The sequence below is a fragment of the Hemitrygon akajei genome, chromosome 3, assembly GCF_048418815.1.
Source record: "Hemitrygon akajei chromosome 3, sHemAka1.3, whole genome shotgun sequence".
Taxonomy (NCBI): domain Eukaryota; kingdom Metazoa; phylum Chordata; class Chondrichthyes; order Myliobatiformes; family Dasyatidae; genus Hemitrygon; species Hemitrygon akajei.
This window is the reverse complement of record NC_133126.1, coordinates 114,206,339-114,224,146: the sequence shown is the minus strand read 5'-3', so window position 1 is coordinate 114,224,146 and position 17,808 is coordinate 114,206,339. Positions and strand designations below refer to the sequence as shown.

At 39.7% G+C, this 17,808-nt stretch overlaps 1 protein-coding gene across 4 annotated transcripts in view; it reads right to left on the bottom strand.

The window, feature by feature from the left end:
• The window catches only part of ubxn7 (UBX domain protein 7), a 109,020-nt gene that overhangs the window by 67,732 nt on the left and 23,480 nt on the right, over positions 1-17,808 (bottom strand). For all 4 annotated transcript variants that reach the window (XM_073040637.1, XM_073040635.1, XM_073040638.1 and 1 more), the window contains exons 2-5: positions 16,255-16,399; positions 8,279-8,346; positions 5,466-5,531; positions 1,199-1,311 (exon numbers count right to left, since the gene is read on the bottom strand). In XM_073040637.1, coding sequence (XP_072896738.1) covers positions 1,199-1,311; positions 5,466-5,531; positions 8,279-8,346; positions 16,255-16,343 — 336 coding nt within the window. In that variant the 5' untranslated portion in view covers positions 16,344-16,399. The remainder of the gene's footprint in view (positions 1-1,198; positions 1,312-5,465; positions 5,532-8,278; positions 8,347-16,254; positions 16,400-17,808) is intronic.

Below are 17,808 nucleotides of genomic sequence, written 5' to 3'. Positions count from 1 at the left end.
TTGGCATTCCATCACTCAAACAGAACAATGTTAGTGCCATCCCTATTAAAAGCAGCAAGGTTTCAAATTCTGGACATCTGCCGAGGCCACACGTGACTGCTAGCCAGAACTGGACGCTTACTTCAAAGCAATGGGAGTAAGTTACTAAAATATCCTTTTTCACTGAAAACAGTACTTAATAGAGATCCCCCCCCCCAAAAAAAGCCAAAAATGAAAGACTGCACCAATTTAAGCAAACATTCGACAGCAGAATCATTAGTTATGTGACTATATCGGAAAAGAACACTATACAAATGAAAATAACTATCCCTGGTTTGCAATCAGATGTGAAGCAGCATTCCGAAGAAAGATGCCATATACTTACCGATCATCACGGCACATACATGATCTTTCCCAATATTGGCTTCAGCCAAATATCACATCTGGAGGGATCACCAAAAACTATGATGTCAAGCAGTTTGCCAATCAAGCTGAAGATTTTCCCCAAAGAGCACATCCAAACAAATGCATCATTTTTAAACTGCTTTAAATATTTTACAAAGTGCAAAACAGAGTGGAATACATACAAAATGAAGGCAGATGCTTAATTAGCAAATGATAGAAAAGTTAATGTGGAGTTTCAAAATATGTGGGGAAATTTGAAGCAATTATATATACACACACACACACATATACACTTTTACAACCAAGTACAAAATTGCTGTTTAATTATGATTTACCTATGGATTATGCAACATTTTTAGCAAGTCTTTAAAAACGTTTTTAATCTTACCTTTTATGGCCAAAGACAATTACACAGCAATTTTTATTTATGTACAGCTGATTCAACATTTACAGGAAGTCATTACAAACATTTTTAACCTTGCCTTTTATGGCCAAAGATAGAATTAAACAGCATTCTTAAATGGTTGTAACTATTTCATAACTACTTGAAATGCTCAATAAAACTTACTAATGCAGATTTCAACGGAGATGATTCAAAACCACATTCTGAGTGAAGTAGGAATCAACTGACAACAATTTTGACTAAATGTTTTGTACTCAGAAATTGCTGACAGATTTTTTTCATTTATTAGAATGGGTGTTGACAATCACATCATAATTTACTAATACAAAGTTTGGGCAACATAATGTATGCAGCTCTCTAACAATACTATTCCATTCATGCTTATATTTGCAATTACATGCAATTCCTCACCGTTTCAAAGCTGCCTTTGTGCATTAGGTCTATGGGTGGCCTGAAGAGGTCTGCCAGAGTGGTCAGCTTCTTGTCCACTGGACCACCATTTCTTAGCTCCTGCTCCTGTCTGACTGCAAACATATCACCACACAGTGTTAGTCCATTAATGTGTGCACTGTATTTTCACACTCAGAATGGCAATCTTGATGTTATAAAGCTGCAACAAAAATAAATTTTGTTTTCATATTACAGGTTGGATGACAACTTAGAGCACATTCTCACCCATTTTATTTCTAAAAACCTTAAACACTTTTTCTATGGGGTACGGTTTACTAGAATTTTAATCAAGTAATTAAAGAATCACTTCTACCTTCTTGCCATTTCATAACAAGTTATTTTATAGTCAAATTTTTTTTTAAAATCAGGGTGTGCCAAGAAGTCAATGACCTGGGTTTAAAGTCTTCGCTCCAGTATTTTGGATTGAAAATGTAGAAGACACATACATATAAGCATTAAACATTAGTTGATTCCTTATACACTTCCTGCATGTTCAACAAGAAAAGCCTATTTTTCTACATTGAAATACAAACAATTAATTCAACTTTCCTTGCTGTCAAATCAAAACAGATGGCCTTGTTACTAATGAGAAAGTAGCAATTAAAGAACCCCCCCCCCCCCACTCAAGTTATAGACAGAAAGATGAATGGCTGTAGGAAAATGGGAACGCTGAGCTTGTAACAGTGCAGGGAATCAAGGGTAAAGAAGATTGTAAGGTTGTTCCTACAGACTTTAGATTCAAAGACATTTACTTAGATAATATCTGTATGGTATGTTATGGCTTCAATTTTGATCTCACAGATTATTGCCTTTAAACTTCCCTACAAAGTTCAGTACCGTAAGTACATTGTAAATTGCAAAGTAGGAAAAGCAGACTGTTGCCCTCTATGGGTGATCTGGCACTGTGCAGACCAAGTAATACCAAATTTTCATGAAGACTCCTCAGAAACATGAGCAGATGTTCAAAGACACATCTGAATTGCTACATAGCAGAGTATGTGTGTTAAACAAAACTGATGAAATTCTATTCATTTAAGTTAAACAGAAGCAAATTCTGTAAATAAAATTTAGCACACATGCACTTGGAACATTTGATCAAGCCTATTTTTCAACCTCAGTGAGACTAGAATAATTGGTGTTTCATAATACTTAGATCAATATAAAATTATCTGCAAGAAGGAAAATAAAATTTGAAGCAAGAGAAGTTGAATATATAAGATCTTGAATGCTCTAATGCTCTAATTTTTTTACTGGTACATTTAGTGAGGACCTATTGTATAAAAACAAACATACACTGATTGTATTTGAAAGTTCAGTATTTTAGCATTAGACGAATTTATGAAGAATAAGAATGGCTCAAACAGCAATAACTTGATGTCGGTGTTCAATTGTACACATACAAATGCTGTCCAGTTTTAACAGCAGAAAGGGCCAAAAATTGTAGCTTAGCCCTATTCGGGTATTTTAGCAATCGTTAAGTCAAATCCAAATCATAAATGACAGCTCAATTCTGCTAAAAAATTTGGAAGAGTAATTTTCTATTCAAAGAAAAGAATCTAGCATCACACCTCAATGTAATGAGAAAAGACGAGGGGAGTTGTGAACAGTAAGAATGAGGTTATGAGTAGCAAGAACAAGCCCAGACCTTCCCACGCTCAGTTGTAAAGTTTGACTGTGAGCCACTTGCTTTAATAAATATACAGTGGTAAAAGAGATGAGAGTTAATCTTCTAAGTCAACTACAGAAGTGAAAGCACGCTTTCCTTCTCAGTTGTTCACTGAAAACAGTGGAAAATTTTATAGTGTTCCACATCGAAACACAGCAAACACTGACATAATCTAACACAAAAAAACACACTGGGTCAGGTGGAAAAAGACAGCTGATGCTACAGATGGAGTCCCTTTACCCAGAAAGAAGGGACAGCCAGTATAAAAGGATGGGGAGGTGAATGTGGAGAAGAATTGGTAGCTTTGGTTGCAGATGGGGGTAAATAGACAGGTGGGGTGGGAATGATCTAAGAAGCTGGGAGGCGATAGGTGCAAGTGGCAAAGGGCTGATAAAGAAGGAATCTGATAGGACAGTGAACCATGAAATACAGGGAAGGAAGTGGTGAAGCGTAAGAGATAACGGGGTCAGTTTGACAAGGGAAAATGGGGTGAAGATGTGGAATCAGAAAGGATTGGTTACCATAAGGTAGAGATGTTGATGGCCATGCTATCAGGTTGGGAACTACAAAAGGAGGATGTGTGCTGTTCTGCATCTAGCCTCAGCTTGGCAGTAGAAGAGTCTATGAACAAACTTGCTGGAGTGGGAATAGGAAATGGAATGAAAACGGCTGGCCAGAATCAGGTTAATTATCACTGGCATGTGACGTGAAATGTGTTAACTTAGCAGCAGCAGTTCAATGTAATACATAATCTAGCAGAGAAAATAATACTAATAATAAACATAAAACATAAGTAAACAAGTAAATCAATTACGTATATCGAATAGATTTAAAAGAATCTATTCTTTCTGTGAATCTATTTCTTTTTGTGCAAAAACACAAATACTATATATTAAAAAAGTGAAGTATTGTCCAAAGATTCAACGTCCATTTTGAATCAGATGGCAGAGGGGATGAAGCTGTTCCTCAATCACTGAGTGTGTGCCTTCAGGCTTCTGTACGTCCTTCCTGATGGTAACAGTGAGAAAAGGGCATGCCCTGGGTGCTGGAGATCCTTAATAATGGATGCTGCCTTTCTCAGACACCACTCCCTAAAGATGTCCTGGTAATTTTGTAGGCTAGTACCCAAGATGGAACTGACTAGATTTACAACCTTCTGCAGCTTCTTTCAGTCCTGTGCAGTAGCCCCTCCATACCAGACAGTGATGCAGCCTGTCAGAATGCTCTCCACGGTACAACTATAGAAGTTTTTGAGTGTATTTGTTGACATGCCAAATCTCTTCAAACTCCTAATAAAAGTATAGCCACTGTCTTGCCTGCATTATAACTACATCGATATGTTGGGACCAGGTTAGATCCTCAGAGATCTTGACATGGAGAAACTTGAAGCTGCTCACTCTCTTCACTGGGAAATCTAAGGTGTTCTGGTGGTCAGAGCAAAGGTGCTTGACGAAGTGATGGCAGATGGGTCTAATACATTAGGCTAGAATTGAGGATCAAGAAAACAAAGTATTTCTGGGGTGATGAGGTGTAGCAGGAATGAGGAAAATTTGGGGCAGATGTAAGTTTGGAAAATCAGGGAGTCAGTGAAGACAGAAAAGAATGCCACATAGTTGGTTGTTGGACAAAACAGCTAATCAGGAACTAGCAGTTAAGTAGAAAGGCATCCTGGCTTTTTTTTTGCAGTTCCGTTCCCCAAGCCTTCAAACTCTGCTGCCAAAGTTTTAGTATGTAATAGTAGGCAATACAAAGATGAAACCTCATTTCCAAGCTCTTTTCTTGAATTGGATTACAACTGAGTTGGCTGTGGTCTATCTGCAAACTAAATTCCTAGCCAAGCCAAATACATCAGATTTAGGAGTTATATATTAGTCAACTAAGCCCATCTCTTGCTGATCCACTGTATTGAAAAGCATCTCATTTTAGCAACACATTGAAAGATCATAGGGCAAGAGAACAGAGTAGGAAGATTCATCAGATTTATACAAGCAGCCTGTTCTGATACCGAGATGGGTCTATCCCTTGGTGAATAAATGTCAAACAAACAAATCAAGTTCCACTATGAAGAATTAAATAGGAATGTGGATCCAAACTACAGACAGCAACTCATCAACCAAATCTTAAGTGATAAAAGTACTAAGGAAATCATACTCATTGCACAAATTTAGGAACAACTGTTTGGTGCACTAGATTATAGAATTTGACCCTTTAAACGACGATCATACAGAACCATTTGGAGCAGTAGCACAGCAGAGTAAAGGACTTGTGGTAGCTCTCAATTGTACCAGACAACCAATTTAAAGAAAAAATTCCAAATTAAGGACACTTCACAAAGTGCATAGCAACCCAATGTTTGAGCTTTAAATATTATTGCCTTTAAGTTAACTGACTCAAGAAGCAAATAGTAATGAACAGCAAGCACTGAAATTTCTGAGGTGCATTTTTAGAGTTTAACTGAGTGCATTTCTCCCTTGCAAACTTCCACATCATGAATAATGCATGCAAAAGTTGAAGTTATTTCCCACTTTTATAGTTCTTCAAATTCAAAAATAAAATACTCACTTGTTTCAGTCTGAAAGTCTCTGAACCCATCAAATATCGAGCGTGCAGGTCTCCGCCGTTTGGGGGCTGCGAAATGCATAAACATGATCAGAGTGTATCAAAAGCAGTTTGCAAATTTTAATAAAACTTTGTTAAATAGTTTAAAGTTAACGTAAAGGCAAAACTGACCAAATTTACTGCAACATACACAAGCTATAATGAACAGCACATACTTAAATTAACATGGAAGTTAGCTCTAAGTGGCAAAAGGGGAAGTGGGTGCATAGGACGAAGAGGAGGAGGAAAGCAGGTGGAGGAAGCGATCAAAGATGAGGGTAGCAGAGGCGGTAGACTTGGCATCCCACAAATGATGAAAGCTAAGAGGGAGACTGGTGTCAACCTTTAGATGTTTGAGGTGGTGTTTTAGACATGTAGGAGTTAAATACAAACTTTATCAAGTATTCAGAAAATGAACATAAAAAAGTAGGCCATCAGGCCTGTTGAGCCTGCTCCACCATTCAATAAGATTATGACTAATCTGACTGAAAGCCTTATGGGATCTGTCCCACAACCCTTCATTCCACTACTATGCAAGAATCTACCTGGGTCTTAAATATATTTAATGAGGTGGCTTCTACTGCTTACCTGTGCAGGGGATTCACTGATCTCAAGGAAAAGTAGTTCCTCTTCTTATCCATCCTAAATCTACATCTAATGTATTTTGCAGATAGTTGTAGGTCCAGTACTGACCCTTGCAGCATTCTGCTCACCACTGACTGACAATCATAGAAGCACACATTTATCCACCTCTCTGCCTTCTAGTGGTTAACCAATCCTCTATCCATGCTAATATGTTACCCATAACTCCATGTATCCTTATCTTATGGATATGGCTTTTACACTGCACCTTATCGAATGCTTCTGGAAATCCAAGTACACAACATCTATACGTTCTCTTCTATCCACTGTGCTCAACATATCCTCAAAGTACTCTGGTAGGTTTGTCAAACAGGACCTGCACTTCCTGAATCCATACTGTGTCTGCCTGATGGAACCAATTCTATCCAAACGCCTCACTAATTTTTCCATAATGATTGTTTCATCTTCCTGACTACAGACATTAAGATGATTGGTCTATAGTTACTTGCTGTTTTCCTACTTCCTTTTTTAAGCAGTGGCACGATATTCACTGTCTTCTAATCAGCCATGACCTGCCCAATGTCCAGAGGATTGTTATAAATTATCTCAAATACCTCTGCTATAACTTTCTTTCAATACCCTGGGTTGCATTCTAACAGGACCGGTGAACCTGTCCACCGTTAAGCCTACTAGCTTGCGCAGCACCACATCTTTAGTGATAGTGATTTCATCAAGCTCTTCACCTCTCATCAGTCATAAGATCCCTCTTTAACATGTTAGATACATCCTCTGCTGACCAACAAAAAATAGCCATTCAAGGCTTCGGACATTCCATGTAGCTCAACATTAATTCCCCCCTTTCTTCCAAAGGATCTATGTTCCCTTTAACTACCCTTTTCTGCTTTATAAAATTATAAAAACTTTTACTATCTGTTTTCATATGTTGTGCTAGTTTACTTACATAATTTATTTTCCCTTTCCTTATAAACTCAAGAGATACTGGAGATGCTGGAAAGCTTGAGGAACACACACAAAGTGCTAGAGGAACTCAGCAGGCCAGGCAGCATCTATGGAGAGGAATAAACAGTCGACATTTCGGCCGAGACACTTCATCAGGACTGGAAAGGAGTGGGGAGGAAGCCAGAATAAGGAAAGGGAGGGGAAGGAGTACAAGTTAGCAGGTGAAAGGTGAAACCAGGTGAGGGGGAAGGTTGGTGGGTGGGAGAGGGAAGATGAATTAAGAAACTGGGAGGTGATAGGTGGAAGAGCTAAAGGGCTGAAGAAGGAGGAATCTGATACAAGGGGACAGTGGATATCTCTCTGGGTAATCTCCAACCGGATGTCATGAACATCGATTTCTCTAACTTCTGGTAATTTCTCCACCTCCCACTTTTATTCTTTTCCATCCCACACCCTGGATCCCCCTTACCCATTCTCTCCTCAACTGCCTGTTGCCTCCCTCTCTAGTGTTCCTCCTCCTTCCCTTTCTCTATGGTCCATTGTCCTCTACAATTACCTTATTATTCTGGCTTCCCCCCACCTTCCTTTCCAATCCTGATGAAGGGTCTCGACCTGAAGCATCAGCTCTTTATTCCTCTCCATAGAGGCTGCCTGACCTGCTGAGTTCCTCCAGCACTTTCTGGGACTTCCCTGTCCTTACTGCTTGCCTAGTGGTTCTTTGCTGCTTTTTAAAGTCTTCCACTACTTTAAATTTACCACTACTCTTCCCACCCTTACTCTACTTGCTCCTAACAGGAACATACTTCTGTTGAGCTCCATGATAAATCTTGGTGAAACTCTTCAACACTCTCTATATCCTATGTCCCCAGTCTATCCCAGCCAACTCCTCCCTCTTGCTGTTAAGAGTCTCCCTTGTTTTGGCATAATATACAATTTTTAGATAAAACTATTTATACCCACCATTTGTATGAGAAATTCAATCATTCTGTGATCTCTTTCCAAGAAGAGCCCTAACTACAAGTTCATTAATTTTACTTGTCTCACCCAAACAATCTAACAGGGTGTAGCAGCAAAATACCAGAAATTAACAGGACTGAAGACAGAGACACATACATTTGTCCTGCATCATCAAAGCTTCCTCAATCCTTTAAATCATCTGGAAGCCTGCAACACACAATTATACTATTAAACATATAAACAACCTTAACAAAACTGTTTCCTTTGAAACACCTTACCACCAAATAACGGTTCAGGTTCCACCAGAATTTCTTGCTTTTGTGGAATTGGAGCTCGTACTTCGTCTCTGAAATTATACAAAGTGAATGGATATGAGCCTGAGAATGAAGTTACACTCATCTCTCAAGAAACAAGCTTAAATGAAGCCACAACTAGTATATCTAGCTACATATTGTAACCATAATGCTATTAAACACCAAGTGATGATTAAAAATGTGCTAGCTATTGTATTGTATGAGTTTCTAGACTGTATCTTGGATGTAAATGTAGCAAAGGTTGGATCCAGACTGAAATGAACATCATTAAGTTCTATTATACTACAATTCTGCTACTTTTATTGAAACAGTACAACAATGATATTGTGATATCTGCCTGATTTTAAGTGCTACAAAAATCATTTTCTCACAATACTGCCTTGATTAGAAATGTTCCACCTGATCAGGAATAGAGAGCTAGTTTGGAGGAAGTAAGTGGAACAAGTGGCACATGTTACATTGGGGGAGATCCAAGCAGATCCTAATACAAATTCTACTATAAGGGATGGAGGTAGATTCTAATGAGAAGTGCAAATTTAAAGAGGAAAGTTATGACTGTAAAGGAGAAAGTTACAGCAAGCATAAAATTAAGGGAAAATGTAGATAAAGATTTATCACAGTTCAATAAGGATTCATATTAAGATGGATGTCACGCCCATGAGTCCCAAAGGGTTCAATCAAACAGTCTTGAGAAAAATTACTACTGAAACAAAATACTGCATGTTGGAAATACTCAACATCAACTTTGAAAGAGGAACAGAGTTACTGATTCAAAATCATGGTGAACAATGATACCCTATTTAGAAGGAACAGGCAAAACAGAATGTTGGGTGCCAGCACTGGCACCAAAGGCATCTAATTAAACTGACAAATTATCTTGCCTTGTAGAATGTGTGCTTTCAACGAGTGAGGATCAAGAACACAAACACTGGTGGAAGTAGTTCATGGACCTCCCAAATATATCTCCATTTAAGTATTCAGAGAAATCACAGGATTTTAAGATTTTTAGATTTACTTCAATAGTTCTCTAATTTAGAGAAAGCAGGGTACCACAAATATCAGGCAGCAAGTATGCATGATCATGAGGATTCTTATTCCAAACGTATTTAATTGTACCCCCAAACTACTCCTCCCCCACCACGTGATCTCAGTATTAGAACAATCAAATGATCTTGCAACTGAATATAAGAAAGCACTTTTAAAGAATGTGGCTTCAGTTGCAGATTTTTACCAGAAGTGACTAAAGCAAAGTTCACATTCTGTTGTAATAGTTAGGCCGCTGAAATGAAATCAGACATATAGGAATAGAAAGCGTTTGCGGTGATAGTACCTCAGACTATTTAAAGAAATTGACCACTGAGTTTCTTTACTTTGAGTTTGAATCACAAACACAGGAACAACAGCAACACCAACTATTAAGAACCCACTATTGTTAATATCTTTTTATCCTCTTCATATTAACCTCAACTCCAAGATACCACCATTGACTTACCCACTAGGGGTAAGTAGGCATATCTATTGATGGTTTAGGAACATGGAAAGAAACTCAGACAGTCAAAGGGAGAACATGTGGACTTCCCACAGACAGCATCAAAGGGCAGAAGCAGTTCTTTTAGCTGTGGCACCACAATGCCCCAAATATTTTGTAATGCTTCTGAGCATGTTAAAATGAATCTGCAGACTATTTATGATACAAACAAGCCTTTAACAGAAAGTAGGCGGAAGGCTTTCCAGCATGAACACCGATTTATCGAACTTCTGGTATTTGCCCCCCCCCCCCTCACTATTGCCCATTCCTACTTCCCTCTCCCACCTTATCTCCTTACCTGCCCACCAACTCCCTCTTCCTTCCCTTTCTTCCAATGCCTTCTGTCCTCTCCTATCAGATTCCCCCTTCTCCAAACCTTTATCTCTTTCACCAATCTACTTCCCAGCTCTTTACTTCAGCCCTCTCCTTTCCCCAGTTTAACCTATCACCTACTACCTTACATTTCTTCCCCCACCTTCTTACTCTGACTTCTCATCTTTTTTCTCCAGTCCTGATGAAGGGTCTCAGCCCGAAACATTGTCTGTACCTGACCACCTGAGTTCCTCCAGCATTTTGTGTGTGTTGAAAGGGAAGTATTTTCCAGTAACACAAGTGGCAAAAGAAAGTACAACAAGATTGAAATCGTATTATGCATCCAGGGCTTAGAATTGGGAATCTATCATTTGTTAAGGTGAAATTAAAATAAATTCAAAGAAGCCTTTAAAAAGATTCTCAGTTGAATACTCGAGGGGAGAAAAAAATCAAGGATATGGATAAAATCTGGGAAGTGGAACAAACTTATGGGAAATGGAGAGTCTGGTGTAAAGGTGATACAATGTGTAGAGTCGACAAGGAAGGATAAGCAGTGAATAGGGCATAAATGCAGTCAGTTGGATGGATTGAAATGCTTAATGCAAGAAGCATCAGGGACAAGGATGATGAACTTCAAGCATGGATCAGTACATGGCCATTACAGAGACTTGACTGCCACGGCTACTCAATGTTCTTGTTTTTAGATGTTTTAAAAGGGACATAGAGAGAGGTAAGAGATGGGGGGTGGGGCAAGTGATACTGTTAATCACAAGTGGAGGAATCATGTACTGGGTCAGTGTGGGTACAAATCAGAAACAAGAATAGAACAAATTACTCTATTAAGAGTATTCTATAGACTATCACACCCAATAGCAACAGAGACACTGAGGAGTCAATCAGGAGGCAGATTTTGGAAAGGTCCAAAAATAACAGGGTTGTTGTCATGGATGACTTTAACTTCCCTAATATTGACTTCCTTACTTCCTTAGATGGGGAGGACAAACACGAGGAAATCTGCAGATGCTGGAAATTCAAGCAACACACACAAAATGCTGGTGCATTTTCCCCTCCCCCTCCTACTTTCAAATCTCTTACTATCTTTCCTTTCAGTTAGTCCTGACGAAGGGTCTCAGCCAGAAACGTCAACAGCGCTTCTCCCTATAGATGCTGCCTGGCCTGCTGCGTTCCACCAGCATTTTGTGTGTGTTGCTCAGATGGGGAGGAATTTGTTTAGTGTGTCCAGGGAGAATTTCTGACACAATATGTAAAGAGGCTGATGAGAGGAGAGTTCATACTGGATCAGCACTTGACAATCAACCTGCCTAGGTGACAGATCTCTCAGTGGATGAACAATTTGGTGACAGTGACTCCTAAACCTTAACCTTTACCATAGCCTCATACAGGGATAGGAGCAGACAGTATGAAAACCTATTTAATTGGGGAGGATGAATTATGATGCTATTAGGCAGGAAGTTGGGAGCATAAAATGGAAAAAAGTATTCAGGGAAATTGCCAATGAAAATGTGGAGGTTATTTAGGAAGAACTTGCATGGGTTTCTGGATAGACGTGTATGGGGTGTCCAGAGCTAAACCAGTTGAGAGTAACCGGTGGCATCATACCCTAATGAGATAGGGACATGCCTATCCTAGAATGAAAAATCAGCTCCTGCGGACTGGACGGATGAGATCAAGAGTGAGAGCCAATGGCCAGAAAGGCAGTTCTGCAACACTTTGTTGAGAGTGAAGAGCATGATGAGGTACAGAAGTCAAGGTCATACAATGCACTCAAGTTGTGATGACTACTTGTACCACTGGATCCAGACTTTCAAGGTCAAGAGAGTGGAACTGCCCCATGCAATGGTTTTCCACTTTAAAAAAACTCTCCCACACAGGTTTCCTGTCATCATTTGATAAGATGGACAACCAGTACTTGTCCCATTGAGGCAGGGAAAGGATGGTAGGGTGAAAGATCCATGGTTAACAAGTGTAAAACATCTAGCCAAGGGGAAGAAAGAAGCATACTTAAGGTTTAGGAAGCAAGGATCAGTCAGGACTCTTGAGTAATTAGGTTTCCAGAAAGAAGCTTAAGAACAGACTTAGGAAAGCTAGAAGGGGACACGAGGATGCCTTAGCAAGTAGAAATAAGGAAAACCTCAAGGCGTAATACACATACAGAAAGAAAAGGAGAATGCCAACTAGAGTGAAGGTAGGGCAGACTGGAGATAAGAGAGGAAACATGTGTCTGGAGCCAGGGAAGTAGGGGAAGTCTTTAATGAATACTTTGCTTCAGTATTCACCATTGAGCAGGATCTGGAAGAATGTGAGGACAATATAGAACAGGCCAGTATGTTGAAACATGTTGACATTAAGAAAGAGGATGTTCTGGAACTTTTGAAAATCATTAGGATAGATAAATCTCCTGAGCCTGTTACTATGGGAAGCAATGGAAGAGATTTACTGCGCCTTTGGGTATGATCTTTGCATCCTCAATAGTTACAGGAGTGGTACCAGAGGATTGGAGGTGCCTTTGTTCAAGAAATGAAATAAGGATAACCCAGGGAATTATAGAGTGACTCTAACATCATTGTTGAGCAAACTATTGGAGAAGATTCTTAGAAACAGGATTTACGAGCATTTGGAGAAGCACAGGCTGATAGGGATAGTCAGCATGGCTTTGTGAGGGGCAGTTCATGTCTCATGAGCCTGAATGATTTCTTCAAGAGCAGAGCATGAGGTGTATGTAAATTTTAGGAAGGTGCTCGAAAAGTCAAGAGGCTTTGGAATCCAGAGAAACTTAGCTGCATGGATTCAAAATTGGCTTATCCACAGAAAGCAGTGGTGGTAGATGGAATGAATTCTGCCTGGAGTTTGGGGTTCCACAGGGATCTGTTCTAGGACCCTGCTCTTTATGAAGTTTATAAATGACATGGATGAGGAAGTAGGATGAGTTAGTAAGTTTGCTGATGACACAAAGGCTCATGGTGTTGTGAATAATGTAAGCGGTTGTCATAAGTTACAACAGGACAATAATAGGATGCAGAGCTGGGTTGAGAAGAGTTCAATCTGGGGAAGTGTGAATTGATACACTTTGCAAGGTTGAATGTGAAAGCAAAGTACAAGGTTAATGGCAGTGTGGAGGAACAGAGGGATCTTGGGGCCCATGTCCATAGATCCTTTAACATTGTCTCACAAATTGATAGGGTAATTAAGGAAGTGTACGGTGTGTTGACATTCATTAATAAGGGAATTGAGTTCAAGAGCCATGAGGTAATGTTACAGCTCTATAAAACACTGGTCAGACCATACTTGGGAGCATTCAATTCTGGTTGTCTCATTTTAGGAAGGATGTGGAGGCTCTAGAGGGTGCAGAGATGTATCAGAATGCTGCCTGGATTCAAGAGCATGTCATATGAGTAGAGGTTGAATGAGCTAGTGCTTTTCTCTTTGGAGTGAAGGAGAATGATAGATGATATAAAAGAGATTTAAGGATAAAGGGTATGGATAGAGTGAACAGCCGGTGCCTATTTCCCAGGGCTGGAATGGCAATAATTTCCATTTCCCCCTTGGGAAATTCCAGAGGGTATCTTTTTTTTTAAAATCAGTGATTATAGGAAGGATGGTGGGGGGTGGGGGGGGAGGGAGGTCAGAGAAATTGTTTCTCTTTTTTAAAAACAGAGTGATGTACATGGAACATGTTGCCAGGGGTAGGAGCAGAGGCAAATACATTAGGGACATTTAAGAGACTCGTAGATAGGTACCTGGATGAAAGAAAAGTGGAGAAGGAAGCATTAGATTGATCTTGATGTAGGTTACAAGATCAGTGTTGAAGGGCCTGTACTATGTTTTACTGTTCTATGGTGTATGTGAAACTGGCTTGCTGGTTGAAAGTTTGTGCATCTAAACTTGTTATGCGTTTTGATACAAGTGTTAAAAAATATTGCTTGAGCTTGTAAAGTTAACAGAATACACGAGAAAGAGATATAAGTTAGCAGTTTACAAATTATCAGCAGGCCTCAGCTTAAATATAATAAATCATTTGTTCCATCTTCTGGGCCTCAGATAGCCTCAGAAAAATTCTTAACAAGTTATTACCAGGTTTTAAAGACTTTTGTCTTGAGAAAAAGGCTGGCCTAGTCTTTTTTTTAAAAAAATCAAGTTAAAAAATATACTTTATTAGGAGTTTGAAGAGATTTGGCATGTCAACAAATGCGCTTAAAAACTTCTATAGTTGTACCATGGAGAGCATTCTGACAGGCTACATCACTGTCTGGTATGGAGGGGCTACTGCAAAGGACCGAAAGAAGGTTGTAAATCTAGTCAAGCTCCATCTTGGGCACTAGCCTACAAAGTACCCAGGACAACTTCAGGAAGCGGTGTCTCAGAAAGGCAGCATCCATTATTAAGGACCTCCAGCACCCAGGGCATGCACTTTCTCACTGTTACCATCAGGTAGGAGGTACAGGAGTCTGAAGGCACACATTCAGCAATTCAGGAACAGTTTCTTCCCCTCTGCCATCCGATTCCTAAATCGACATTGAAACTTTGGACAACACACACAAAATGCTGGTGGAACACAGCAGGCCAGGCAGCATCTATAAGGAGAAGCACAGTCGACATTTCAGGCCGAGACCCTTCGTCAGGATTAACTGAAAGGAAAGATACTAAGAGATTTGAAAGTAGCGGGGGGGGGGGGGAGGGGGAAATGCGAAATGATAGGACAAGACCGGAGGGGGTGGGATGAAGCTAAGAGCTGGAAAGGTGATTGGCGAAAGTGATACAGAGCTGGAGAAGGGAAAGGATCATGGGACGGGAGGCCTCGGGAGAAAGAAAGGGGGAGGGGGGAGCACCAGAGAGAGATGGAGAACAGGCAGGGTGATAGGCAGAGAGAGAGAAAAAAAAACAAACAAACAAGCTCCTCAGACAGGATGAAGAGGTCAATACTCCCCAATGCCATTAGGCTTTACAATTCAACCGCCAGGACTTAAGAACTTTTTAAAAGCTATTATTAATGCTTTTTGAGATAGTGATTTAGATGCATATCATATTTTTTACTGAGTTAAGAATTGTATGTAATTAGTTTTGCTACAACAAGTGTATGGGACATTGGAAAAAAAGTTGAATTTCCCCATGGGGATGAATAAAGTATCTATCTATCTATATGTCGGGGATGGGGTAAGAAGGGGAGGACGGGCATTAATGGAAGTTAGAGAAGTCAATGTTCATGCCATCAGGTTAGAGGCTACCCAGCCGGTATATAAGGTGTTGTTCCTCCAACCTGAGTGTGGATTCATCTTGACAGTACAGGAGGCCATGGATAGACATATCAGAATGGGAATGGGACGTGGAATTAAAATGTGTGGCCACTGGGAGATCCTGCTTTCTCTGGCGGACCGAGCAAAGGTGTTTAGCGAAACAGTCTCCCAGTCTGCATTGGGTCTCACCAATATATAAAAGGCCACACCAGGAGCACCGGATGCAGTATACCACACCAACCGACTAACAGGTGAAGTGTCGCCTCACCTGTAAGGACTGCCTGGGGCCCTGAATGGTGGTGAGGGAGGAAGTGTAAGGGTAGGTGCAGGTAACAAGTGCTCCTGGTGTGGCCTTTTATATATTGGTGAGACCCGACGCAGACTGGGAGACCATTTCACATTAACATGAGATAAATTAGAATACATTTAAATTGAATGCAGGTTAAAATATATAAATCAATATTTCAGTTATACAGATTAATGACAGATTATATATCACACTCTGCTGGCAATATTTACTCCATTGTGAGAGGTGCAGTCTTTCAATGGTTACATTGAGACCTAGTTAGCTTATATTATAGGACTTTGAGAGTCTTGGAGTTAGTATGGCTCATTAGGTTTCTGTCCCATAAATTGACTGTCACATTTGCCCTTACTGCAAAGAAAAAAAGAGTAATCCATACCAAATCTAGAGGATATGATAAAGCATTATATATGTGGAATATTATTCTTGAGGCCATAGTTGTGTATGGGGCATGCAAGGGGATAAAAGCAATACCATAAAACAGATACCCAGAATCTAAGCAATTCAACCAAATTTACCAAATTAAAAAAATCATAAAACATACTGTGGAGGCAGTCTACTCGACGTCCCTGCTGTACTAGTACTGGGTTCTTCAGCTATTCCACCACCATCCAAGTACATTGTGACAGCCATCTCCAGATTGTTGCTGCATGCTTCTAATATATGTTTCCCCACACTTTCACTGGCACCTAAATCACAAAATGTTGAGAATTTAATATGACCAAAAATAAATGCAGTTGAATTTCTTAAATATGTAAATATAAGCCATAGAGTATTTAGTATATCAAGGATATAATTATTACAAAAAAATGAAAAAAGTACGAAATACCATTCTTGCGTCATTAAGAGTTTCACATCTGGAATTACCACACAGGAACTGGAAGTAGTTGTACTCATCTCAGCATAGAATAATACACCAGGGCAATGTGCAGGTGTTTCTACACTACAACTGTCTTCTCCTAGTCCATCTTATCTCAATATCTTTCAGTTCTTCTCCTTCTCAACAGCATTTACATGCCAGTCAATGCACAGTTCAGGGCAAGATAATTGTGTCACTTAACATTTACTGTAGGTTAGTTGTATGGTCAGGGAGCTGTTCCTCAACACTAACAAAAGAGGTAGGTTTTGGAGATTGTGCTGAGCAGCTTTCGACAAGCCACCTATATTCAATATTCACAGATGCTTAAACATGAGAAAATCTGCAGATGCTGGAAATCTAAGCAACACACGCAAGATGCTGGAGGAACCCAGCAGGCCAGGCAGCATCTATCAGTCCTGATGAAGGGTTTCAGTCCAAAACGTCGACGGTTTATTCTTTTCCATATTTGGGATGCAGTACTATTATAATTATGTAATGTTGCAATGTTACTTGTCTATAAAAAATGTTAAAGTAGGTGATCATAGCCATTGAAACTGTAGTTAATTTTTTATTATTTTCTTTGCGTTTATAATGTATAAAACATTGTGAAAGGAGACTAGAACTAGTTTCCCCTCCAAAAGATCTGTTGCATCGAGTTTTCTATCTCCTAGTTACAGCTTCTGTGTAACTCAATTTAGCCACAACATTTGGGGACTTGCCTGGGACATATTTGTGACTCACTACATGGCCAGTGGACATACTTATTCAGGAGAATGTAAAGCATTACACTTTTTTGTATGAGAGTATATTTGTGTGTATGTGGCAGAAAACCTTTGCAATGGCTCAAAGGGGAAAACTCATGAATACACATTTTATCCCTTTCCCATCTTCGCCTTCTACTTGGGACTGGAAATAACATGGAAATACTTGCAAGAGAGTAATCAGTGCCAGGCACAGCAAGAAGTACATAATACACAAATAGCAGAATAGAGAAGTGTTAAGTGGGATGCAAATAGAGTGCATGCAAAGAAAAAGAGACAGGAGCAAGAAAGAGGAATTACAACAATGAAGGACCTGCATATGTAATATTAAGAAGTTAGCATCTCGTAGGCCGCTTGTGACCCTGGCTATTTTTTAAAGGTCATAGCAGCTATGAGCTTGAGGAAAAGATTCTAAATGCACAAATGCTTTCCCATAAGATAAGCTGAACAGGTGACAATAGCCTTGGTGTGAGAAATA